General features: G+C 46.0%; 2 protein-coding genes across 2 annotated transcripts in view; both read right to left on the reverse strand.

The window, feature by feature from the left end:
• Positions 1-25,798, reverse strand: part of LOC136615858 (zinc finger protein 271-like) — a 28,578-nt gene extending 2,780 nt beyond the window's left edge. Inside the window, exons 1-4 of the mRNA XM_066594186.1 lie at positions 24,832-25,798; positions 19,350-19,592; positions 3,560-3,591; positions 3,068-3,180 (exon numbers count right to left, since the gene is read on the reverse strand). Coding sequence (XP_066450283.1) covers positions 3,068-3,180; positions 3,560-3,591; positions 19,350-19,592; positions 24,832-25,770 — 1,327 coding nt within the window. The 5' untranslated portion in view covers positions 25,771-25,798. The remainder of the gene's footprint in view (positions 1-3,067; positions 3,181-3,559; positions 3,592-19,349; positions 19,593-24,831) is intronic.
• Positions 1-25,889, reverse strand: part of LOC136612665 (oocyte zinc finger protein XlCOF8.4-like) — a 150,470-nt gene that overhangs the window by 73,671 nt on the left and 50,910 nt on the right. The gene's annotated exons all lie outside the window — the stretch shown is intronic.

Consider the following 25,889-nt stretch of genomic DNA (forward strand, 5'->3'; position numbering starts at 1 on the left):
CAGCTAAATGCCCAAAACCATAGCACAAAACTATGGTAACGCACATATGGGGCTTAAAATGCATTTTATGTTCAAAAGTACTACAACTTCCCCATGGACTCCACCACAACAAACTTCTATCGAGCCGAATGCCAGGGTAAAAGCTGCCAATGGCTGCCACCCTGCTCCACCCCACCCCACGTGACTCATTTCCCTAAAGGCTGCTTCATTCTATTCATTCCACTTATAATGCATCACGCTCGCTTCATTAACCCGCAAGGACTACTTGCTCTTCCCACTGCATGCACCTGACCATCTGCAAAGACTCCATCTACACTCCGCTGCTTTTGCCTATGCTTATGCTTGCTCTATTTTGCATATGACTAAACAGCAGCAGCAGCATCATTCTGCAAAGACTACATCTCCACTCCATTGCTCTGTTTATGTTTTGCTCAATTTCTGTATTGACAGCTCCCCTGCGTTTTCATTTTCATTTTATCACCTGCAATGGCCTGCTCCGCATTCACCCTGCTTTACCTACCCAATTGTACAATCGAGCAAGCCACGCATTTAGACATGGCTGCTCGACGAGGCAGAGGGCAGGTAGACTCCACAAACACCCTGCACATCTACAACCTCATCTTCACACTAGCCTCTATCACCATCCTCACTGCCAGCCTTATAACTCTCTTCCTACGCCCTCCCCAACACACTCCATCCACATTAGCCACTCCCTTCTTGCCCAATGCACAGCTTCCACACCCTATTCTTCTTTCTTAAAAGACTCCATCCCCCTCACACCATGAAAAATTATCATAGCCAACCTCACAAATCCCACAATCACTTGCTCACCCTCGCTACCTTATTACTCCCAGCTGCAGGGGAGATATCCCCCAACCCTGGCCCACCACATAGTGCTCCGTACCAAAATCTCCCCCTATAATACAAAACCACCCCCCAATGCCCAACCATTAGCCAATGCACCCTACCCCTGCCTCATTCAAATTCGCCTTATGAAACTCCTAGTCCACGTGCAACAAACTCCCTACTATCCATTACCTCTTCACCAGCAACCGTTTCAACCTGTTCACCCTCACTAAAATGTGGATACAGCAGTCCGATGTTACCTCCCCTGCTGCATTGTCCTATGATGGCCTGCAGTTCTCCCACACCCCCAGATTGGACGACAGGCGCGGTGGAATAGTAGGCGTTCTCTTCTCGCCGAACAGCACCTTCCGAGTCATTTCTTTGGTTCCCTCACTCACCTTCCTGTTGTTTGAAGTCCACACCCTGTGACTCTTCTATCTACTGTCCCTGCGCATCACAGTTGTCTCCCGCCCTCCGGGTCCCAACCGCCTATTCTTCGATCACTTTGCCGCCTGGCTCTCTTACTTCTTATCCTGTGAAATCGCAATCCTCATTCTCGGTGACTTCCTCCACTTCAAACTTATGCTTAAAATTTACAACCTTGCCCTCCACTACGCCAAACAAATTTACTTCACCTCCCTCATCTCTTCACCATCCTTGAACCCCAAGGAACTGTTCGACACATTCCACTCCCTCCTCAGCCCCAAAGAACAGGCCCCAATGATGGATCTCAGTGCTGGAGAACCCTGAGATCCCTACTCCGGTCCCTTTCACTGGCTGTCTTTACCCACATTACCATCTTCAACCTCTCCCTGACCTCTGGCATTTTCCCCTCCTCATTCAAACACTCCATGATATCCCGTATGCTAAAAAAAGCAACCCTTATCCCGATAGACGCTGCAAATTGCATAAAGGACATTGCTCTTTACTGGTTTTCCTCCTCTCTCTCGGATCGCGCTTTTAGCATCTCCTTTGCTTTCTCTACCTCCTCTCCACATCCTGTCACTATTGGGGGCCCCAAGGTTTGGTCCTTAGTCCCCTCCTATTCTCTATCTACACAGCACCAATAGGATAAACCTTTTACAAATTTGGCCTCCATGATCATCTTTTTGCTAATGACATCCAGCTATACACCTCTTCCTGCAACATCTCAGCACCATTCCTCCAAAATATCACCATCCATCTGTCCACTGTCTCTAACGCCATGTCATCACTTTTTCTCAAACTTAACCTCTCAAAAACTGACCTTCCCATCTTTCCGCCTTGCAGCCCACCTCCCCTCAACATCTCAACAGTATCTGGCACCATAATAACCCCGAGACAGTGGGATTCTGACCTCTCCGTCACCCCCACATCCAATCTCGGGCCCATCATGCCACCTACACCTCAGAAAAATTGCTAAATTCTGTCTGTTTCTCACCACGGATACCCTAAAGACACTCGTTGTCGCCCTCATCCATTCCCGACTAGACTACTGTAACTCGCTGCTCATTGGCCTTCCCCACACTAGATTCTCCCCTTTCCACTCCATACTAAATGCGGCAGCTAGACTTCTCTTCCTATCCAGCCACTTCTCAGATGCCTCTGCACTATGCCAATCGCTACACTGGCTGCCCATTCATCGCAGAACTACATTCAAACTCAACACCCTCACACACATAGCTCTCCATGGTGCCATGCCACTGTATATCGCCTCCCTCCTGTCCGTACACCACCCAGCCTGCACACTCTGATTAGCTAACACATTCATATTAAACGCCCCTCTAATTCGATCCTCACATGCTCAACCCCAGAACTTCTCTAGATCAGCACCGGTCCTCTGGAACGCACTATTTTGATACAAGTGGCAAATCCTGATGAAGGGGCAAGATATCCCCAATAGTTTGCTGTAACATCATGTATTTTTGTTAGCCATTAAAAGGTATCATATCTACAAGATTACTTTGTTTCTCTCACTGAGAACAATCACACTTTACTGGCTAACACTGTACGGAACCTTTTTTCATATGGATATGTTTGAAACATATAGCAAAGATAGGGGTCTAAAGTGATACAAAAGAGCCTAAATTGGTGAGATCCTAAATTAAATGTCCTACTGCTCACATAAAAATTTACTGCACAAGATGCTATCAGGGCCTCAAGACCATACCGGGCAACAAGACGCTGAAAAAATAAATATAAATAGTGGAAAACATACTGTATCTTGTATGTCTCTTCTTACCTTGTGATATCGGAGGCTGGTTGTTCTCCATCGTGACATCCTCGTACAGATCCTTGTGTTCTTCTAAATACTCCCACTCCTCCATGGAGAAATAGACAGTGACATCCTCACACCTTATAGGAACCTGACAACACAATGATACCATCATTACCCAGACTCCTCTAGTGCTGTTACTGTATAATTACCCAGCATTCCCAGCAGTGTCACCTCTCCAGTCAGCAGCTCAGTGATCTTGTTGGTGAGTTCTAGGATCTTCTGCTCATGTATCGGTAAGTGAGGAGGAGCCTCTGTAATGGGGCTCTGGCTCCTGCTCCATCCTCCTGACTCATGGAGATGGCTGTTGGGAGTCGTACCATCACCCGATGTCTTCTTCACTATTGTGTAATCCTGTGTATGGAGAGAGACACGTAGAGAACTGAACCCAGTATTGATCCCTCAGTAGAAAGTGAGGGATTGTGATCCTGCAGCTAAGAGGTCTGGCGAGGACACAACTTGAATACGATGTTCAGTTCTGGAGACCTTACCTACAAAACAGAACAAATCTAAAGATGGACTATGAAAATTATGGAAGATTTCATAAAACCGATTAAGAAAGATATAAAAGATCTAAAGGTTCTTTTCTTCAGAGCCTCCAGCGCCGACCACAGGATTTTTCATCCGATAAAGAGGTCGGACTGGTGCACCAACTGGATACACAAGTACTGCCCCAGTCCAGCATTTTTGGGTGTTGGTTGTAGGGTTTGGTAGGGTTACAGCAAAGTTAGCCCTTATTAAGTGGGGTAGCTCTTGTCAGGGCGATTGCTGCACAGATAGGCATGGAGATCACATGGCCTTTTATAGTAATAACATACAATCAGAACATTGCATCCAATTTAGGCAGATTATCCTTGGCCCTGGCTCTTTCATATGCCGGCTGCCGGGCAGCTGTCGCATGCGCAGACCGGAGCCGGCGGCGGGTGAGTGACATCTCTGTGCAGAAATAGAGCATGCCGCAGTTTGTTTGCCGCGTGAGATTTCGCGCAGCCAAACAGCGGCCGTCTGCATAGGATTGCGTTTGTTAACACAATCCTATGACAGCTTCCAGCAGCGGAAATCCTGCGGTAAATCCCGCCACGGAATTTCCGCCCGTCTCCAGGCGGCGTTATAGTGATATTTGTCCCTGAAGGAAAGTAGGTAAAGGAGAGAACATGATGGAAACCTTCATATATTGTATGTTACAGGAGGGAAGACACTAAACCCATGAACAAGGGGCGCAATCTGACAATGGGAGGGAAGATCAAAAGCAATGTCAGAAAATATCATTTTACTAAAAGAGTAGCAGATGCTTCCAGCAAACTTCTAGCGGATTTGGTTGGAAAATCAGAAGTAAGTGAATTTAAAAGGGGCATCCAGTGAAAACACATTTTCTATCCCTGCCCGCTCACCTGCTTGTCGCTTTCACTCTGGGCCTCTCCTATGTACATTGTAATCACTGCCATGCAGTGTCATTACCTTCTATATTCAGCTAGATAAGCCACAGACTATAAGTAGACAGTCAGGAAGATGAGCTGCCATCTTCTTATAAGAGTATGACAGGAGCCTCTAATCATCATCAGCAGTAACTGGGATAGGAGTTCCTAACCCCCTGTGAAGAGCCCGTATGGTATAGTCCATGTAATTTCATCATCCAGGAAGACCAAGTGACCCAAGATCGTTCTTTGTAGGAGTCAAAGGGAGACAAGTAGATCCCAGGCAGTCACAATGAGATTAGAAGACCCAATTGAAGAGAAATATGTTCAGAAAGGAATAATTAACCCTTTCCAATCCAATTTTCCTGCCACATGCCCCAGCTCTTATTTATTTTGGTTGGAAAGGTTTGTTGCGATTCCTTGAAATTACTCTATAATAACACAAAAACGAACGGTCATGATGACTTGATTAGCAATTTTTTTTAAATCAATAAATATGAGTGAATATGTATATTACACCATGCAGAAGAAAGCTCCGATGTCGGAGCTCTCTTCATAGTGTTGGAAACCTATGTAAGGAAATATCAATGTCGGACGAGTTCCGACACTGGATTGGAAAGGGTTAGAGCAGGTTATACTAATTACATACTGAATACTTTAAGAGTACCTAGAATAAACATACATCTATCCTAAGGGATTAAAAAAGGGAAGTAATATAATTGCAGAGTAGATGGACCATGTGCTCCTCCTGTCATCAGTCTTATGTCTACATAAATGTCAACCTAGTGACAAAAATCCAAATCTCCAGGTCAAACTCAGTCCATGTGATTGTGTTAGGAGTGGGAAAGGGCAGCAAGGAACTAACAACAAGCCTACTTACCATTCTCATTGCTCTTACAACATTACTATTAGCTCATTGGTTCCCACCATACAGAACTGACCATATTGGTGGCCGATCTTCACATTCTCTGCTGTTCAGTTCTTTAGTTCTCCCTCACTTGGAAGGTCTGGAAGCCGTTATACAGGACACTGGATTGTTCCTATTACTTCCTACAATGGATTTTCTCTTGGCTAAGTCTGACTTGTTACATAATACAAAAATCAAAAATAGCTTACCTCTCCGGTCAGCAGGTAGATGATCTCCAAAGAGATGTTTAATATTCTTTTGGTAACTTCATTCCCAACCTTGCTCATCCTTGGTGGCTCATTCATGGGGAGGACCAATTTGGATGAGAAAATTGGATCGCCTGGAGGGGTCTAGTACTGCACCTTAAAAAAAGAATAGATATTGGATGCAGAAGAATTCATGTTTTTTTTTTGTCATATTCTGTGGCTATATAATATGGAAAAAAAAAGTTTGCACTCCAAGCTCACACACAAAAAAAATAGTTTAGTTGCCATCTGCTCCTATTTACTTAAGAATGGCAGACAAAAAGAGGTACATTAAGTGTTTCTTATGTGGAGACTATTTCCTGATTTATTGCCTCAGCAGTTTGACTAGTAAAATTCATGAATTTTAAAAAACTCCCGTAAATTATATATATATATATATGCGCAATTTTTAAAATTGTAAGTGTATTGCTTGAGAAAGCTGCTAACTGGGCTATTGGACTATCTATCCCGCATCCCGTGAGTGCTGAATCCTTTTTTCCTCTCCTGAATCCCTGGTTATGTGAAGACTTCCAGCTGGTGAAGTTTTAACGGATTCAAGCTGACTCTCTGGTTTCCTGCTGGATGGTGGATTGGGTTGATGGTTATATGCATACTTGGATGTTAGGTGTCGGTGGGTCCCCTTGGGCAAGATGTGTCCCACCAGGCAAGTCTGTAAAACACCTTTTTCTTATTTGAAATCTAAAATAACGGAACGCTGTTTCATCTTTTGTTTCACAACTAGGATTGCCAAATAGAATATTTCTGGGATTAAACCCCCAAAAGATTTAAAATGACTATTGACCAGTCTATCTTGCGCATTTCTGCCATGTCTGTAGGTATTTAATGGAGTATCTGACTGAAAGGCAGAAATACTGGGCTCTAGCTTCCCAATGCTCCAATAAGTTTAGTGAATTTCCCTCAAATCAGTGGGTTTTTCATCAAAAGTGCCCATGAGTCTCAGTAGGTTATTGTCCTTATTATGCCCGCATTCTCCACCAAAAATGTACTTTTCTTTGGACTAAACTGTCATCAGAGTGAACCTCATTGAACAGTTTGGAGGACACCAACTGACAGCTGAAGAAAGGTCAAAGGAGGGTTAAAGATAAAAACTCCTTCCTGAAGACTTTTACAACAAATGGTGTACAAGAGGACATGTCCACAGTGGGATTCACAAAAAGCGGGAGCCTGAAGGTACCAGAAGAAGGAAGACATCTACAAAAAGAAAGAGACATTTGTATTTCCAAGCGTTTACATCCCTGCATCTATAAGACCGACATATGGCGGTTTTGATTTTTTTTAACATTTTCCTTTCTTTTGGTTTGTGTTAGTAGCAATTACAAATATAAGGTCAAGTTTCAAAAGTGAAAATGGAGACCATGCGGATGCAGGACATAGTGTAACTTATGAGGAAAACAGCTGCAAAAGGGGGGACTGATAGAGATATAAAGCAATGATTTGTTTGCATATGTAGTGCTCTATCTTATATCTATCGATCTCGATTATAGTAAATTATATTAACCAGCTGCTAAGAGAACGAGTATTTTTTGTACGGGATAGCAATTAAAATCACAAATGTATATTTTTATACATAGCAGCGTTGTTGCGCATTGCTGACAGAAGCATTATATAGCCGGTTTTCTAATGTCTATAAAAATATGGGCATCTAATAAAAAATAAAAAAAGAGGAACTTTCTCATTGCTGGCCTGTGTAATGTGTTGCTTCCCTGAGATGCTCCCATATACATAATACTTAGGAGCATAATGTTACATAAGGAGGTTACACTGAGGTCTCCATCTAATCTCAGACTTCTTTCAGTCTCGGATCTATCAGTTATGGCCTGATGAGAAGCTGCAGCGGCTCTATTATACACTCGTTTGTATCCGTGTGGTTGAGCTTTTTACTACAGGACTATTTTAGCATCATCAGATTTTTCTATCCACGACCACCCGTGTCTGTCTTCCAGAGTATTATACCAGCTATTAGTCTTTATACTCTCCTTATTGCTTGAATTTCCACACTGAGGGACGACTGCTATCTCTGATAACATCGGTGTCTTGAGAGGTGACGCATTATAGTGGGGGAAGAACTATCCTATATCATCTCTCTTCCACAATAGGATACTAAAAAATTACTGGGAATTGTATTATTACTACCGTGTTTCCCCGATAGTAAGACACCCCCGATTGTAAGACGTATCGGGGGTTTCAGGGGGGTCGGCCAATGTAAGCCGTACCCCGAAAGTAAGACATATGTCTTACTTTCGGGGAAACACGGGGGTATTGCCGCCTCCCTCTCATCTAGCTGCGCGCCGCCTCCTGCCCACTTCCGCGCCGCCCCCCCTCTATACGTCACCGCGTCTGCCGCCTTTGGCCTCATGTCCACGGGGAAAATCAGATCCGCTGCAGATTCTCCATGGAGAATCTGCAGCGGGTCCCTCCTGCCCCGTGGACATGAGCGCTGAAAATACCGGTAGGAATAAATCAGAATTAACTTACCTCTCACACGCTCCGGATACTTCCTTCGCTGCGGCGTCATCTTCTCTCGTCGCGGCCGGATCTTCTTTCTTCGGCTCGGCGGATGTGCATGATGACGTCGGTGACGTGCCCCGCGCATGCGCCGGGCCGAAGCAAAATGATCCGGCCGCGACTGAGAGAAGATGGCGCCGCGGCGAAGAGAAGAACCGGAGCGTGTGAGTACAATCTGATTTGTGTGTCCCGCGGATCCGGACGGCTTCCATAGGCTTCAATAGAAGCCCGCGGGAGCCGTCCCCGCGGGAGACCCGCATGAAAATGGAGCATGGTCCAGATTTTTTCATGCTCCATTTTCCAATATAAGACATACCCCGAAAGTAAGACATAGTGGGGCTTTTGGGGATAAAAAGAAAGTAAGACACTGTCTTACTTTCGGGGAAACACGGTAGTTCAGATGCTGGGCACTTACTTACCTCCAACACCCTAGTACTGCACAAGACAGGGCTTGTCTCCCGTTATCACTGATGGATTATATGTGATGGATCTCCTTGCAGACCAACATGACATGAGAGGGATTATTTCTATCAGCATCTAACTACAACTATTTTTGAACATTTAGTGCTGCATGGGTCTGAGATTACCTCCCATCAGCATCTGTGCAGTAGAAGTGATCGGTGTCCTTGTGGTCCAACATGAGAGGGATTACTTCTATTAGAAGATAATTATAGCACTATTCTTAACCCCTGATGAAGCCATCTTTGGCAGGAATGTGTTGGGTCTTCTGTAAGGTTAATCTTATCCTAATTCATTAATTCTCCATCCTTCAGGCGATCCAAGAGGTTTCTTCAGATATTTCTCCAGCATCTTCTCTCTTCCCAGTCTTTGTTAATCACGATCGGCATTGCAGTACTGCGCAGCGTGTACAACACAGTCAAAAAAAAAAAAAAAAAGAAATCTAGCTCCTAGAAATAATTGTCGTTTTGCTGAAAAACTTGGCATGCAGTTCCATTTTAGGCAGATATACACAGGATTAGAGTTGTGGTGTGATTAGATGAATGGTCTTGTCACCTGAGTCCCTAAAAGGGGTACCACTCTTGGCATATGCAAGGCTCTCGGAGGCTCCTTGTCTATAGTGACCTCTTTTCTGCTTATGTAGATCTTGTTGACCACTAGACGCCATCCAAGAGATTTCATCCAGTTATCGGAGTTGGGGAGATGGCACATTATAGGAATGCGAGAAGATGGATGGTCATATTGATGAATTGCCACTCCCTGGGCCATTCTAACCACATTGTTCAGAACTGTTGGGATCAGTGGATGCATGAAAACACACACAAAGTGATCGGGCTCAGGACACCCTCTACAGACCACCAGTAGAGAGGATTGCCTGATCGCCCTACAAGCATTAGAAGCTCCAACTGTTTTCCCACATACAAAGACAGGTGACGCCATTGTTACATGCTGCTGCGTCTGTCGGAACCATTTACAAGAGCTTGGTTGAAGGACATTTGATCTCATGGCACCCATTGCGTATTCTGCCTTTGACACCCACCGTTGTCTCCATTTGTAGTGGGGTTTCGAACCATGGAAATGGACTGCTATGTAGTGGAACTGGGTTGTTTTCAGCGACAAATCCAGGTTTAGTTTGGGCCCAAAGAGTCAGGTAAGCCAGAGGTCGGTAGACGGGAAAAATTATCTGTTGTAAGAAGAGCGGGCAATTGGAGGAGCTTGACTAGAGGCTGGAAGTACTAGAAATGCACAAGGAGGGAAGGGGCAGGTGTAGCGAGCCAGAGGTAGCTTGAGTTGGTGGTGTTAGTTTACATTATTGACAGTTTCCACTGTGACAAACAAGACCTCTGCAAACAGGCTTTACAAAAGGACGCTCGGCCATTATTAACATACGCAAGATTTTAACAGTCCTCGACGATATTAAGCTACACCCAACGGCTCATCCTTTTTGGGCCCTCCTCATGATAGATGCGGAGAAAGCATATGACAATGTCTTGTGCTCACGGCTGAAGGAAGTTATGGACAGAATTGCCTTCAGAGGCCCCTTTTGCTCCTATATGTGGATACTTTCCCCTACTCCCTGTCACGATCCGTTAGCACAAAAATTAGAAGGAAGCACCGGGATCGAGGGAATAAAGGTCCGGAGTAGAACAGTAAAAACCATGCTATTTGCATATGATATTTTAATAGCGCTTTCCCGACTGAAATCAGATCAGCCGTGTGGTTTCGTTCTATTGGAGGCTTTCGGGAAACTGTCGGGTTTCAAAGTAAACACCACTAAATATGAATTATTGAACATCTCCTCCCCGGGCCAACTTATGGACACGGATCCTAAAAATTGCCCTGTTAGTATAGCGAAAAATCATATCAAGATACCTGCGTACAAACGTAGGCAAGAGGCCAGAATCTCTTTACACACGGAATTATCCCCCAACAATACTTAAAATAATAAAGGAGTTAGATAAGTGGAGCAACTTTCTGCTCTCCTTCATGGGCAAGTGTCACTTCGTAAAAATGATTAGCTTCCCATGGCTTCTCTACCCATTATAGAAAATACCACTCTTACTCCAAAGGCCTGACCTGCATATGGCGTTTGCGGTCTTTGTGTGGTCGCAAAAACAACCGCGCATAACCTTAAAAAAAAAACTGATTCTCCCCAGGAGCAGAGGAGGACTACATTTTCCAGATATTCGGTTATATAACTTGGCTAGTCTTATGAGACACTCTTCGGACTGGCTATGGGGCTTTAATGACTATTCAAATACCGACCTAGAGGCAGAACTGTTTATTCCATGGAGCCTAAATGCCCTTCTACATGCAAGCTACCAGTGGAATATAAACATTCTATCATGGCAAAAGATATCATAGCATCCTGGAAAATAGCTGTAAGGAGTGTAGACTGCCGTTTAGAATCTCCAAACATATGGATTTATGGTAGCACCAAGAATTTAAGGAGGAGAAGTAAAAGAAAATGTTTGAATCATGGAGTCATAGGGGGGTTGTGAAAGTTCATCACCTTCTTCACCTTAGCTACAAGAAAACCTTAGCTACAAGACTTTTAGAGAAAGGTGTGAAGATCACAAGTTACCTGCATCCCACTTTCTACCATTGTAATGGTGCGTAATTTTTTTAAGGGAAAGGCTACTGGATACATCAAAGGAAGCAATAATTAATCCAATAGATCTCTAGGTTAAAAATTGTTCACACAAGGACTCAATCTCAAATTTGTATACCAGGTTCAGGGAAGGGTGGAGGACAGAAGACAACTGGGGGCGGGATCTTCACGATCCAGAGTTTCCTGAGGGAATAATAAAAAGTTGAACTTCTGTGAGACAGGCAGGAATGAATGAACGATGGTGAGAAACATTTTAAGATAATCCATGAAGCAATATATGGGTTGACAACCCTCAGAACCCCAATGGTCCGGCTAGATTGCAAGCTTGCACTAGATGTTCCCGACCAAATTCTGACTTGTTACATGGCATATGGCACTGCCCTAAGATCCAGAAATACTGGGTTGGGGCCCAAAAGCTGATACAAGACATATTGGAGGGGGGGGGAGGAGCTCCTACAACTGACACCACAAGTATTCATTTTGCCCCCAATGCCCGATCAGAAGAGAAAAGCCAAAATGACCCACACTATTCTATTGATCAGCAAGAGGTGCCTCTTGAAGAACTGGCTTCTGGCTAAACCCCTGGGAATAAATGACATTATACAACAATTAAAACATCTCCTGAAAATGGAGGGAGTAGAAATAGAGAGGCGTGTGGAGTCCCAAGCCCCAAAATTCTTCAAAACATGGAGGGAATTCATAGCAAAATAGGGGAGCGCTGCGGGTTAGTTCGAATGTTACAGTTATGTGTTTAGCTAGTTGATATTTCTATAGCATGATATTAAAACCTTAGGAGGACAACAGGAGGGGGTTAAAACGAATAAAAAAAGGGAAGGGTATATGCATGGGCTGGGCATTGCTCGGTGCACAGAAAACACCAGGATGGACACTGTGTGTTGACATCTAAAGGTGGTGACACTATTGTAATAATGAAAACAAAGATCTGGTACCGTGTTAGCCAGCAGAGCAAAATGTGATTGTTCTCAGCAAGAGAAACGACGTAATCTTGTAGATATGATACCTTTTAATGGCTAACAAAAATACATGATGTAATAATAGCGAGCTTCCGAACCAACGCAGGGTACTTCTTCAGGCTTATGGATTGGATCTGAAGAGGCATGCATATTTATACACACTTATAACATACATACTTATGACAAGGCACAGATACGGATGGGATTGGTTCACACTTAAAAGGAATTCTGCAACAGCAAACAAACTTTTTTTGTCTAGGCACTGATAGCAGAGTGAAAGTTTTATGGTCCCTGAATTACTGTTGATGGGGGTCTTATCTGTGAAATAAATGTCTCACACCTCCCATTCACACATAAATCCTGGGGAATAATACTTATATTACAGGGGTAAGTTCCTATTTGTGTGTCAGAGGGTAATGCACTCCTGATTATAAAGTTCCTCAAATTTGGGGATTATCTATAATACACAAGATGAGGGTCCGGGAATATGGTTTTCAGACGGTCACCCTTGTGTAGGGTATGGTGGAGTTTGTAGTTATTACCTGTAGTATTAACCACATGGACCGTGTCTGACCTCCCCACAAGACCCTCCGCCGCCTCTTACCTCTATATACAAGTCTCTGAGGAATACTGGCTGATATAAGGGAGAACAGCAGCGACCACAACCTGCTCTGTGTGTGCTACACTGCAATAGGACCTGTGATGATGTCCCCATCATGTGATCCATAGGGGCGGACCTCAGCAGTGAGGAGGAGAAGTGGTGGCTGAAGGGACTGTGATGATGTCACCGTCATGTGATCAGTATATAAGGGGCGGAGCTCAGCAGTGAGGAGGATAAATAGACGTGAGGCAAAGAGATGGGAGCTGTCTGTGATAGTCGGCTGATCGGACGGCGTCTGAATTTTCTGTCTTCAACATTTAATTCTCTGCCATAAATACATATTAGTGACCTTTCACACGGAACGGAATTACACCGCAGGACGCTGCCAAATCCCCGGCTGCGCAATTCCACACCAAATCTACAGGGCTGATGGTTGGTTTTTTACCGTGGCTTGTGGTGTGGCCTATTCCATCCTGTGTGAGCGGCCCAGGGAGGAAATCCCAGGTTCAAAACGGAGTCAAAAAGTGCCCCCGGAAGCTGCCGTCCGTCGCACACGGGGGGGATTGTTATTGTACGGCGCTCAATGCTGACAGCCCGGTGATTTGTATTGGGCCACTCACAGCTGTGGTTTACGCGTATGAAAAAAAATCGCAGCATGTTGTGTCCAATAGGTGGCGCTGCAGAGATATTGTTCCATCTTTCTTATTGGCACATATTACGCCTCCATGCACGCCAAGATAGCGCTGGGGATTTATGGCACGTAAGTACACGTCATTGCACACTTGTTGCATTCTCATGGGCGAGAAAGAGAGACTCACAGACAGCTGTGTGAGCCGGTAAGTCTTACTGCTATTGTGGGTAACATGAAGGGTATCTAAGAGACGCCATCTTGGAGGACCTCAAGGAAAATAGCCGGATAACTCCGTATCAGCCGGTTTATGGGAGATCGCTGCTGTCACACCAACCTGATCAGCTTCTACCAGGAGGGAAGTTCTGGACTGGACTGGGGAAAGTCACTGGATCTTGTGGGGTACCACAGGGGGGAATATAGGAGGGGTCACCATTACTAGTGGGGTACCACTGGGGGCAGTACAGGAGGGCCACCATTACTAGTGGGGTACCACAAGGGGCAGTATAGAAGGGTAACCGTTACTAGTGGCGTACAACTGTGGGCAGTATAGGGGGTCACCGTTACTAGTGGGATACCACAGGGGACAGTATAGGAGGGTCACCATTACTAGTGGGGTACTACAGGTGGCAGTATAGGAGGGGTCACTGATAAATGTGTGGTTCTGTACATGGCCAGGAAAAATACATGTCACCTGTTACCATGAGGCCGGTCAGGGACCCAGGGTGGCAGTGATGCGGTTCGCCGCGGCGTCCTGGGATGACGTTGCATCCTCCTGAATATAGTCTGGCAGCTTCTGATAGCAGTTGCCAGTTATTGGTTCCGTTCTCCTTGTGTTTGACCTCGGTCCTGCTCCAGTGGAAGTTACCCTGTCCCGATCCATCTCTGCCTGTGTTCTGTGGTTTCTTTCCTGTTGGTTATTCCATCTGCCTAGCCTGTCAGTACTAGTGAGTAGTCACCTGCATAGGTACGGCGGTTCCTTCCTGTCCTGCCACTAGGCAGCATATGGTCAGAGTTGGCGGCCTGGACGTGTCCACCTTCTGAGCTATCTCCAGGAAGGGACATTGGCGTGGGTGAGAGTCAGGGAGCCCCGAGCCATGTGTACCTATGCACCCCACTAGTACTGTATCATAACTGGCCCCAAAAAATATTTTCCTGCGTTTTTTTTGGTAGGATTCACTGTGTGAATGGAGTCCTAAAATGCGATGACCAGTCAGATTCGGGACCTGGACGGGATGGTTCAGGACCTGTCGGGGCATCTCAGCCATCATGAGCAGTGGTTGGTGAGCAGTGCCCGCTGATCCAGTACCAGAACCCAAATGCCCATTACCCAAGGTGTTCTTGGGAGACCGCAAAAAATTCTGTCTTCTGGGAGGCTTGTAAGTTGTTTTTCCGCTTGCGGCCTTGTTCCTCTGGGTTTGAGTCCCAACGGGTGGGGATTGTTATGTCGTTGCTCAGAGAAGGGCCTCACTTTTGGGCCTATTCTTTACCGTCTGATTCTGCTTGTCTGCAGTCGGTAGATTCTTTCTTTTCTTGAGCTCAGGAATATTTTTGATGAACCCGATCATGTGGGTTATGCAGTCAGTAAGTTGTTGGCTCTACGCCAGGGATGCCAGTTGGCAGAAGAATATTGCTGTAGTTTCAGGCAGTATTCAGGTGAATCTGCATTGAACGACTGTGCGCTGAAAGATTTATTTTTGGTAGGCGTGTCTGACGCAGTAAAAGATCTATTGCTGTCCCATCCGTCACCATCCACCTTGAATCAGGCTATGAATTTGGCAGTCAGAGCTGATTGTAGACTCAGGTCTAGAAGGGAAGCTAAGCTAGAGGCCTGTCAAGAGAGTGGTGTCAAGTCTCTGATGACTTCTACAGCCTGTACTCCATTGTCTACCCCCGGAGATGATGGTATGGAAGTGGACCGATTGGGTCCGGGAGAGCGGAGGCGCTTCCGGGTTTCTAACCAACTCTGCTTTTACTGCGGCAAGGCTGGTCATCGTATCGCATCCTGCCAGGAAAGGCAGCTATGGAAGAAGCTGGATAACCTCAGCTCCTAGGTGACTGTCGGGAGGGTCATCTAGGTCATCAGGTACTCCCTAAATTACTGGTGCCTTGTAATGTGTCTTACAAGGCTTTTCACAGGGTGGGACAGGCATTTATAGATTCTGGGTCGGCCGCGAACCTTATCCATTTGCATTTTGTAAGACCACTGTTGTCAAGTTTTACCACATTAGGTTTGCCGATCCACTTTACCAGTATAGATGCAACCCCTCTGTCCTCTGGGGTAGTGCGTTGGAGGATACCAGAACTTCGGTTCATGGTGGGCGCATTACATTCGGAGGTTATTTCATTTCTGGTCATGGAGAAGATGTTCTTGGATATCGTTCTGGGATTGCCATGGGTTAAAGGGGTTGTCCCGCGCCGAAACGGGTTTTTTTTTTTTTCAATAGCCCCCCCGTTCGGCGCGAGACAAACCAGATGCAGGGATAAAAAAAAAAACAGATAGTACTTACCCGAATCCCCGCGCTCCGGTGACTTCTTACTTACCTTGCGAAGATGGCCGCCGGGATCTTCACCCACGGTGGACCGCAGGTCTTCTGTGCGTTCCATTGCCGATTCCAGCCTCCTGATTGGCTGGAATCGGCACACGTGACGGGGCGGAGCTACGCGATGACGCGTAGAAGGGGGCGGAGCCAGAACTCCGCTGCTGCCGAGACCCAAGAGAAGGGAGAAGACCGGACTGCGCAAGCGCGTCTAATCGGGCGATTAGACGCTGAAAATTAGACGGCACCATGGAGACGAGGACGCTAGCAACGGAACAGGTAAGTGAATAACTTCTGTATGGCTCATAATTAATGCACAATGTACATTACAAAGTGCATTAATATGGCCATACAGAAGTGTATACCCCCACTTTGTTTCGCGGGACAACCCCTTTAAGGACGCACAATCCTCAGTTTGATTGGACTATGCTGGAGCTAGTTCGGTGGGGAGGGTTCTGTCAGGATCATCTAACGCCTGTTACATTGTGCTCCACCGATACTATTAGTATTCCAGACTATTTACGGGATTTTCAAGATGTGTTTTCTAAGAAGCTTTCTGAGGTATTGCCCCCACACCGCGAATGGGATTGTAGGATTGGCCATCCCTAAGGGGCCATATTTAATCTGTCGGGTCGGGAGCATGAGGCTCTTAAATCCTATATTTCAGAGGCTTTAGCCAAGGAAAATATCCGACCATCAAAATCACCTGCTGGAGCAGGTCTATTTTTGTTGAAAAGAAAGATGGGTCTTTGCGGCCTTGTGTTGACTATCAGGCTTTAAACAAGATCACCATAAAGAATCAGTGCTCGCTCCCTCTGATCCCTGGTCTGTTGAATTAGGTGGTGGGAGCATGCTGGAACTCTAAGCTTGACCTTCGGGGTGACGAGTGGAAAACCGCATTCAACACCCCGTTGGGGCACTTCGAGTGTCTGGTTATGCCCTTCGGGTTATGCAATGCCCCGGCGTTTTTTCAGGGGTTTATGAACGCGGTCTTCCACGATTACCTAGGTCAGTGGTGGCGAATCTATGGCACGCGTGCCAGAGGCGGCACGCAGAGCCCTCCCTACTGGCACGCGCCCCATCCGCCGCTCACCACTTGTGAATACCAGCAGGGGCCGCGGCACCCCTGCCCGCATTCACAAACAGCACTTCTAGCCGCGCTGATCCCGGCACACACTGTGACTTCAGTGTGTAGCTGGATTCCCCCTCCCCCTGCCCCGACGTCTCCTACTACTTGGTTCCGCCGGGAGGGGGGAGGCGTCCAGCAGCAGACTGAAGTCAGAGTGTGTGCCGGGAGCATATTAACTCTTTCTTTCCCACTTCTGCCGCAATCAGCAATTCCCAGCAACCTGATTGGTTGTTTGGGTTGGCTGATTCACCAAACAACCAATCAGGTTGCTGGAAATTACCTATTGAGGCAGAAGTGGGTAAGAAAAAGTTAATATGCATGCCGGGAACGTCACTGAGCAGAAGAGGAGCTGAGCTTCCAGGAGGAGGAGGAGGAGGAGGAGGGGGTAAGTATGTGGGTCTCGGGAGGGGCACTGTGGGGTGTCACTACTGCACTGGGGGGCCGCTGTGGGGTGTCACTACTGCACTGGGGGGCCTCTGTGTGGTGTCACTACTGCACTGGGGGGCCGCTGGGGGGTGTCACTACTGCACTGGGGGGCCACTGTGTGGTGTCACTACTACACTAGGGGGCTGCTGGGGGTGTCACTACTGCACTGGGGGCTGCTGGGGGGTGTCCCTAATGCACTGGGGGCTGCTGTGGGGTGTGGGGGTTACTATTACCGCTGGGGCCGCTGTGGGGTGGGGGACACAATTACCGCTGGGGCCACTGTGGGGTGTTCCTAATGCACTGGGGGTCGCTGTGGGGTGGGGGGTGGGGTCACTATTATCTCTGGGGCCGCTGTAGGGTGGGGGTCACTATTATGGCTGGGGCTGCTGTGGGGGTCACTATTACCGCTGGGGCCGCTGTGATGTGAGGGTCACTATTACCGCTGGGGCCGCTGTGATGTGAGGGTCACTATTACCGCTGGGGCTGCTGTCATGTGGGGGTCACTATTACTGCTGGGGCCGCTGTGATGTGGGGGTCACTATTACCGCTGGGGCCGCTGTGATGTGGGGGTCACTATTACCGCTGGGGCATGTTTACAGGTTGCGGAAATGGGCAGGGCTGTTTCAAAATAGACCGGGTGCAGATTTTGACTACTTTTTGGATGCGGAAATGCTGCAGAATTTTCCACATAAATTTCCGCTGAGGACATTCTGCAGTATTTCAGCATCCAAAAAGCAGTCAGAATCTGCACCCAGTCTATTTTGAAGTGGCCCTGTCCTTTTTAGAACGACGGGGTAAAATCATAAGTCGTGATAAGCCCCGCCCCCTGACGTGTTGGCACTTTGCGATAAATAAGTGGGTTTTAGGTTGCAGTTTGGGCACTCTGGCTCTAAAAGGTTCGCCATCACTGACCTAGGTGTTTTTATGGTTGTCTACTTGGACGACATTTTGGTGTACTTGTCAGATTGGGACACGCATGTCAGACATCTCCATTTGGTGTTACAATTGGTACTCCCGTAGCTGCTCTATGTTTTATTGGAGAAGTGCTCATTCAGGGTCAAACGCGTGTCATTCCTTGGGTATATCATCACTCCAACTGATGTGTGTATGGAGTCAGACAAGATTGCTACAGTCACACAATGGGTTAAACCAGATAATTTGAAGGCTCATCAGCGCTTTCTTGGGTTTGCCAACTTTTACAGGAAATTTTTCAGTGATTGCACAACCGCTGACCGATCTCACTAAAAAAGGAGCGGACGTCGTAGTCTCTGGAAGCTTCAGAGGTGTTTGAGCAACTTAAGAGGGCTTTTTCCACCGCAACGGTGCTTGCTCAGCTAGACCCTCAGAAGCCCTTTTTCTTGGAGGTAGACGCTTCTGAAGTTGGGGTCGGTGCAGTCCTCTCCCAGAAAGTGGAGGGCCACTCAGGGTTTACTCTGTGTGCCTTCTTTTCCGAGCGCAACTGTGATGTTGGGGACAAGGAATTGTTGGCAATGGGCATTTGAGGAATGGGGTCATCTTCTGGAGGGGGCCTAACACCAGGTCACATGGTCTTCACCGATCACAAAAACTTAGTGTATCTTGAGAATGCTAAGTGGCTCAATGTGCGGCAACCCAGGTGGGTGCTTTTTTTCTCGAGATTCAATTTTACAGTCACGTACCTGCCGGGAGATAAAAATGTGAAAGCTGACACCCTCTCCCGCAGTTTCGGGACCCTGGAGGTTGGGGACTCTTCTCCGGAAGGCATTCTCCCTTCCGGTGTCATGGTGGCAGCCCTGACACAGAACCTACCGGCTCAGCTTCAGGAATATCAGCTAGAAGCTGCGGAGGGGGTTCCTGCAGGGAAGTTATTTGAACCGATGTCTCTGCAGTTGTTGGTTCTGGAGGAGTCTCATTCCTACGATTTTGCAGGGCATCCAGGGGTCCAGGGGACTCTTGAGCTATGTTCCCAATTCTACTGGTGGCCCAGCCTGGTTCGGGAGTTCGTAAATCGGTGTTCAGCTTGTGCACATGGCAAGAGTCGCCATAAGAGCCCTGAGGAACCGTTAAGGTCGCTGCCAGTACCTGGTACGCCATGGTCGCACGTGTCCATGGATTTTGTCACTGACCTACCTCTGTCACAAGGTTGTTCCACCATTTTGGTAGTTGTGGACAGGTTCTCGAAAATGGCCCATTTTGTTGCTCTAAAAAAATTACCGTCTGCCGCTGAATTAGTGAGGATTTTCATTAAAGAAATTATAAGGTTGCACGGAATACCGGTCAATATACTTTCGGATCTGGGGGTGCAATTTGTGGCCCAATTCTGGAGGGCCTTCTGTAAAAACTTGGGAACATCTGTCTTTCTCATCAGCGTTTCATCCGCAGACGAATGGGTAAACGGAACATAAAAATCAAGACCTAATACAATACTTGCATCTTTTTGTGGGCGAGTGTCAGTCAGTTGGTAGAGTTTTTACCCTTGGCCGAATTTGCCATAAGCAATTGTATAAGTTTGGCGACAGGGGTGTCACCTTTCTTTTGTGCGTTCGGTCAACATCCTTGGTTCCTGACTTCCATTCAAGTACCTACAGTTTGTCCTGTGGTTAATGTTGTTACTAGTGAGTTGCAGGAGGTCTGGAATGGTGTACACAAGAACCTGGAGGAAGCAAGTGGTCATATGCAACTACGTAGTTGTAAAAGGTCCACTGTTTCGGAGCCATTTGAGGTCAGTCAGAAGGTCTATCTGTCCACGAAGAATTTAAAATTGAAGATTCCCTCCTTAAATCTTGCGCCACGTTTTATCGGTTCCTTTGCCATAACGCGAGTCATTAATCCTCTTGCCTATGAGTTGGATTTACCAGGTTCTTGGAGAGGACATGAGGGGTTTCATAAATCCCTTTTGAAGTTGTTTATCCCTCCGGTTGACGACATATTACACCTTGAGCAGGTACAAAAGTGGGCAACTAAAGTAATAAATGGAATGGTCGGACTACAATACCCAGAGAGGGGTTATCAAAATTGGGATTATGTACATTAGAAAAAAGGACGACTATGGGGCAACGCAATAACTATGTGTAAATATAACAGGGGACAATACACAGAGATCTCTCTCAGCCTCTTTTTATACCCAGGACTGTAACAAGGGGGCGCTCTCTACAGCTAGAAAAAAGGTGGTTTTTACACTAACAGAGAAAGCAAGTTCTTTACTGTAAGACCATAAGAGCAGTGAGACTATGGAACTCTCTGCATGAGGACGTGGTGATAGTAAAATTCACTAAAACAGTACAAGGAGGGGCCTGTATGCCTTTTTTGAGTGATACAATATTATATGTTATATCATAGATTACTTCAGAAGGGTTGAGGATGCAGGGAATATTTCGATTGCCAGATTGGAATCAGGAAGGAATTTTTTTCTCTTAAATGGGGAAAATTGGCTTCTATTCCATTGGGGTTTTTTTTAATTCCTCTGGATCAACATTGGGGGGAATAGGCTGAACTGGATGAGCATATGTCTTTTTTCAGCCTAACATACTGTGTTACTAGCAGTTTATTCTCTTTCAATGGGGGCTTTGGAGATACCAGAGTGGTTTTCTGTTAAGTATTTCCGTCACCCCACTGGAATGAATGGAGGACTGATGGTACATGCTCGGCCAGCGCTTCCTTCATGCTGACATCGCAGCGAGGAAGAAGCGATCCCCACAGTGACAGGCAGAACGGGACATGAGAGTTCCATTCTGGAGATCAGCGATGAGACCCCCTACCAATCAGCAAGTTATCAGCCATCCTATGGACAAGGGCTAACTTGCAATCTTGGTACAATCCATTTACGGAATCAAATCTGAGAGTTTTAGAGGCGGAACAGAGGCTTGTTATGAGAATGGATGAGGAGAAAAATAACAGACAGAGCGCCCCTTAGGGGCATGAGTGATATGATGGGAGATGCACTCAGGGATGCATGCTGGTCTGAGCTTCTCTCCGACATATAGGCCAGTGAATGGGATCGGTGCGCCGGCCTCGCTGCGCTGAATAACCAATGGCTGTTATAATTAGGAGGATGTAGTGGAGAAAACAAACAGCCCCCAGCGGGACCTTATTGGTTAGAGATAGCGCCTTACAGTCAGGGGTGATAATAAGACTTTCTTTATTGATACCAGCAAGGTAATGTATTCTGATGCAACATGTCTCTGCAGATAATAGTACATCTACTGCTGACATCACAATATAGAAGGCTACAAAAAGAAGAGGCATGATGGGAAAAGAAAAACATACAAAGAATATTTAACGTAAACCTGGTGTAACACCTGGTGTTCTTCTCTGCCGATGTCCCTACTATCTGCTGATTCAGGGTCCCATTTTCAGTCATTCAAGATGGCTGCCGCAATTTTCTAGCCCCCTACTGCACACTGTATTGTGTATTGGTAGTCTAAGGCCGCTTGCACGCAGGCGTGTTGGATTCTGCATTCTGATAGCAGTGGGGTCTGCGTATAACTGCTTTCATCTGTACTGCGGATGGTCCGCACAGCTCACCGCCTGACATGCACAGCACAGATTTTTTTAAACTTCTGCTTTTCCAACATCATTGGAATCTGCAACCTTTCTGCATTGTTAATTGCGGAAGGGCCGCGGAACAGATGACTTCTATTGACTTCAATGGAAGCGTTCCGCGTGGGTTCCGCACATAAATGGAGCATGCTGCGAATTTGTTCTCTGCCCGGAGCCAGATGCCCACTATGGATTCCACAATGCTAATCTACCCATCTACAGGCATCTAAACTCTACCAATCCACTGTGCCAGACTAGGTAGTCTGAAGATTGGGGGACATTTATAAAGGTTTTACACCAGTTTCCTGGAGTAGAAAAGTCCCAAAGCATCTGCAAGGGGCGCTTGCAGATAAATGTTGCAACTTTTCAGCCCTGTGTCAGCCCCGAAACTTTTTTGAAAATAGAGTCGGGCTTGTCGGGAGGGGGATGTGCCTCCAAACCAACAAATGTTTGTGTAATTTATGCCAGAAAGTGTCATGTATTGCTGTGAATAAGCACAGAGCTGCGCCTAATATATAAAGAAGTGCACACATGAAGAAGCGTGCGCTTCTCCAATAAGTACACTGTCCACTGGGGGAAAAATTATACTAATCCTGGCATCACTGCCCCCCCCCCATGCTAGTGTGATTCTCTCAGTGGCCATCATATACAACAGTCAGTCACCCCTAGTGGTATGAGGGACAATGACAGCTCAGCAATATGTTCAGGAGATCCTGCAGCCACATGTGTTCCTCTCATGGTGGCTTCCAAGAGGCATTTTCCAGAAGAGCGTCACAGTAATGCTTCCACAAGATTGTCACACTTCTGTGGCTACCCGGTCGCCAGATTTATCACCAATAGAACATGTATGAGATCATCTGGGACACCAACTTCGAGAGCCTACATAATTGCATAGTACAGAGGCTCAATTACAGCAAATGTGGATTGACATGCCGCAGAATAGTATATGGAACCTGTATTCCTCCATGCCCACCCCATATCTTGTATCCCAGCTAGAGTCGGCTCAACAGGATACTAGAGCCTCCATTTTCCTATCTTGTATCCAAGCTAGAAGTGGTACGAACGGGTACTAGAGCCTCCATCGCCAACCATATCACATCTTGTATCCAAGCTAGAGGCAGTACTATTATATTATGTCTCCACTAGAATTACTGAGTGACAGCTTAGGCTTGGTAACGCCCCCAAAGGTCCTGATTGGCTGCAGATTTCCACAGCAGACCCTCCAGCAACTGCTACTGTGGTGATGTGCCGGCCCCCAAAAACACAAAAATCCGTGCCAGAAGCAGTAGAGCTGGGATTACGTCGGGGAGGAGAGTTGCGATCAGCCGCCGGAAACAGTTGCAGCTGGCCCGGGAACAGCGGAGATCGGGTGGTGGCAGAGAGGACACTCACAGCGCCTCAGCAACCGCAGATGGTAGATGCACTGAGAGCACACAAAAAAAAACCCTGCCTCCGGGGATGGGATGCCACCAGGGCAAGCAGGGAGAATGCAGCCGCAGTGTTCAGTCTCCCAGTCTGCTGCAGCATGCACCGCTCTAAGCAGTCCCATCACCTGGCACCCGGGCACTGTCCCCTAGAGCAAGGTCCTAGCAGCGTGAGGACTGAGGTTTCCCTTGGATGGAGGGTTAGTTTAAGCGTTACGCTTACATTGTTAGCTGATATAATGCTTTGATGTGATTGCTGACCCACTGTCAGATGGAAGCATTTACAACTAATAATGCAAGCCTAACAATTAAACTAACCCTAACCCTCTATCCAAGGCAAAACTCAAGCCCCACACTGCTAGGACCTTGCTCAAGGCAGCCAATCAGTAGCTTGTGAGCGTACACTGGATAGATACAGACCATTACTAGGTTTCCACCCATACTTGTGGTGGAGATATAATACAATAGTAGTGTTAGAAGCAACCCAACAGGGTATTAGAGCCTCCTTTCCAGGGGTCAGTAAACTGCTATAAATTCTTTTGCCCTGATATTGTAATTACTTGCTTCCATCAACATTAGAAATCACACAGAGAAAGTATGATTCCCTTCTGACAACTTCCAGGGGAGGGGTTATTTTTGACAATGAGTGTATTTAGGGTGGTGGGGTGGCAGCATATTACACCACTAGTAACAGGAAGCAAGGTTCATGGTGATAATCCAGTTTCTCTGCTGTGAAGGTAAAGGCGGCTCTCCTTTTTTTCATAATGGTGCGTTTAGATGGAACGATTGCTGTTCACAAAGTCAGTCAAACATACAAAAGTGAACAATAATTGTTCCATCTAAAAGCAAGCCAATAGCTGAACAATGAACGAGAATCATGCACTTCTTGACTGTTGTTCAGTTATAGCCGACGATTACATCAACATCTCCTTCGCTCGGACAAACTAGGATGGTGGATTTCTCATTTTCTCTAAAAAGAGTAAGAGGAGTTTCACACCCACAATACTTCATGGATGCAGATTACAGTTGACAGCAGGGTAACTAGAATTTTGAGAATTTGAAAAATCCAGAATAATTCCATACAAAAAATTTTTTACTGGCTGTTTGATGCCTGTTAACCTGATGTATCAATTTCTTTAGTTTTTTTTTCAGTATTTAGCCCATTTTAAATTAGGAATATTGACTCTTCTCTAGGAAATCAAAATTTGATTTCCTTTAAAACAGTTTTCATATAAAGCACATCAAAATGGCTCTTCCACTTTGTGATATCTATGATGAGTCCCGTGTTTGGCATTAGTAGTAGAACATTTCCCTGAAAATTAAAATGCCTTCTCTCTTGTGTGACTTTCCTGATGCATAACAAGACTTTTCTTGTGTGCAAAACATTTCCCACATTCTGAACATGAAAATGGCTTCTCCCCTGTGTGAATTCTCTGATGTTTAACAAGATCTGATTTCTGACCACAACGTTTTCCACATACTGAACATGAATATTGCCCCTCTCCGGTGTGGAGTCTCTGATGTGTAAGAAGATGTGTTCTATCCCTAAAACATTTCCCACATTCTGAACATGAAAATGGCTTCTCTCCTGTATGAATTCTCTGATGTTTAACAAGATCTGACTTTTTACCACAACATTTCCCACATACTGAACATGAATATTGCCCCCCTCCTGTGTGAAGGCTCTGATGTGCAAGAAGATATGTTCTCGCCTTAAAAGATTTCCCACATTTTGAACATGAAAATGGTTTCTCCCCTGTGTGAATTCTCTGATGTCTAACAAGATTTGATATCTGTGCAAAACATTTCTGACACTCTGCACATGAAAATGGCTTCTCTCCTGTGTGAATTCTCTCATGTATAACGAGGTCCCTTTTATTTGTAAAACCCTTCCCACATTCTGTACATGAAAATGGCATATTTCCCGTGTGAATTCTCTCATGTGCATTAAGCTTTGCTTTTTTTGCAAAGCATTTCCCACATTCTGAACATGAATATGGCTTCTCATCTGTGCAAGTTCTTTTGTGTGTAAAAAGACCTGAGCTTTTTGCAAACTGTTTTCCACATTGCAGACCGTTACCCCCGGTGTGACCTGTACTTGTAGTAAAATGCTGAGATCGATCAGGAGAAGGTTCCTTGTGATTAGGGGGATTATATGATAGATCCGTACTGGTACATACTGGCTGAACATTAAGGGTAATGAGGTTTTCTCCTGGAGAGTGCTGCACAGTATCTTCATCTTCTGCTTTATAATTTAGCGATGACATGAAGTTTCCATCAAAGTCCTCAATGGGATTTTCTGTTAGGATTAAATTTTGATTTAGTGATTTCTTTTTTTCAAAATTAGCCAAATATATAAAATTCTTACTAGACTGGAAAAAGACCT

This window comes from Eleutherodactylus coqui, chromosome 1, assembly GCF_035609145.1.
Source record: "Eleutherodactylus coqui strain aEleCoq1 chromosome 1, aEleCoq1.hap1, whole genome shotgun sequence".
NCBI lineage: Eukaryota > Metazoa > Chordata > Amphibia > Anura > Eleutherodactylidae > Eleutherodactylus > Eleutherodactylus coqui.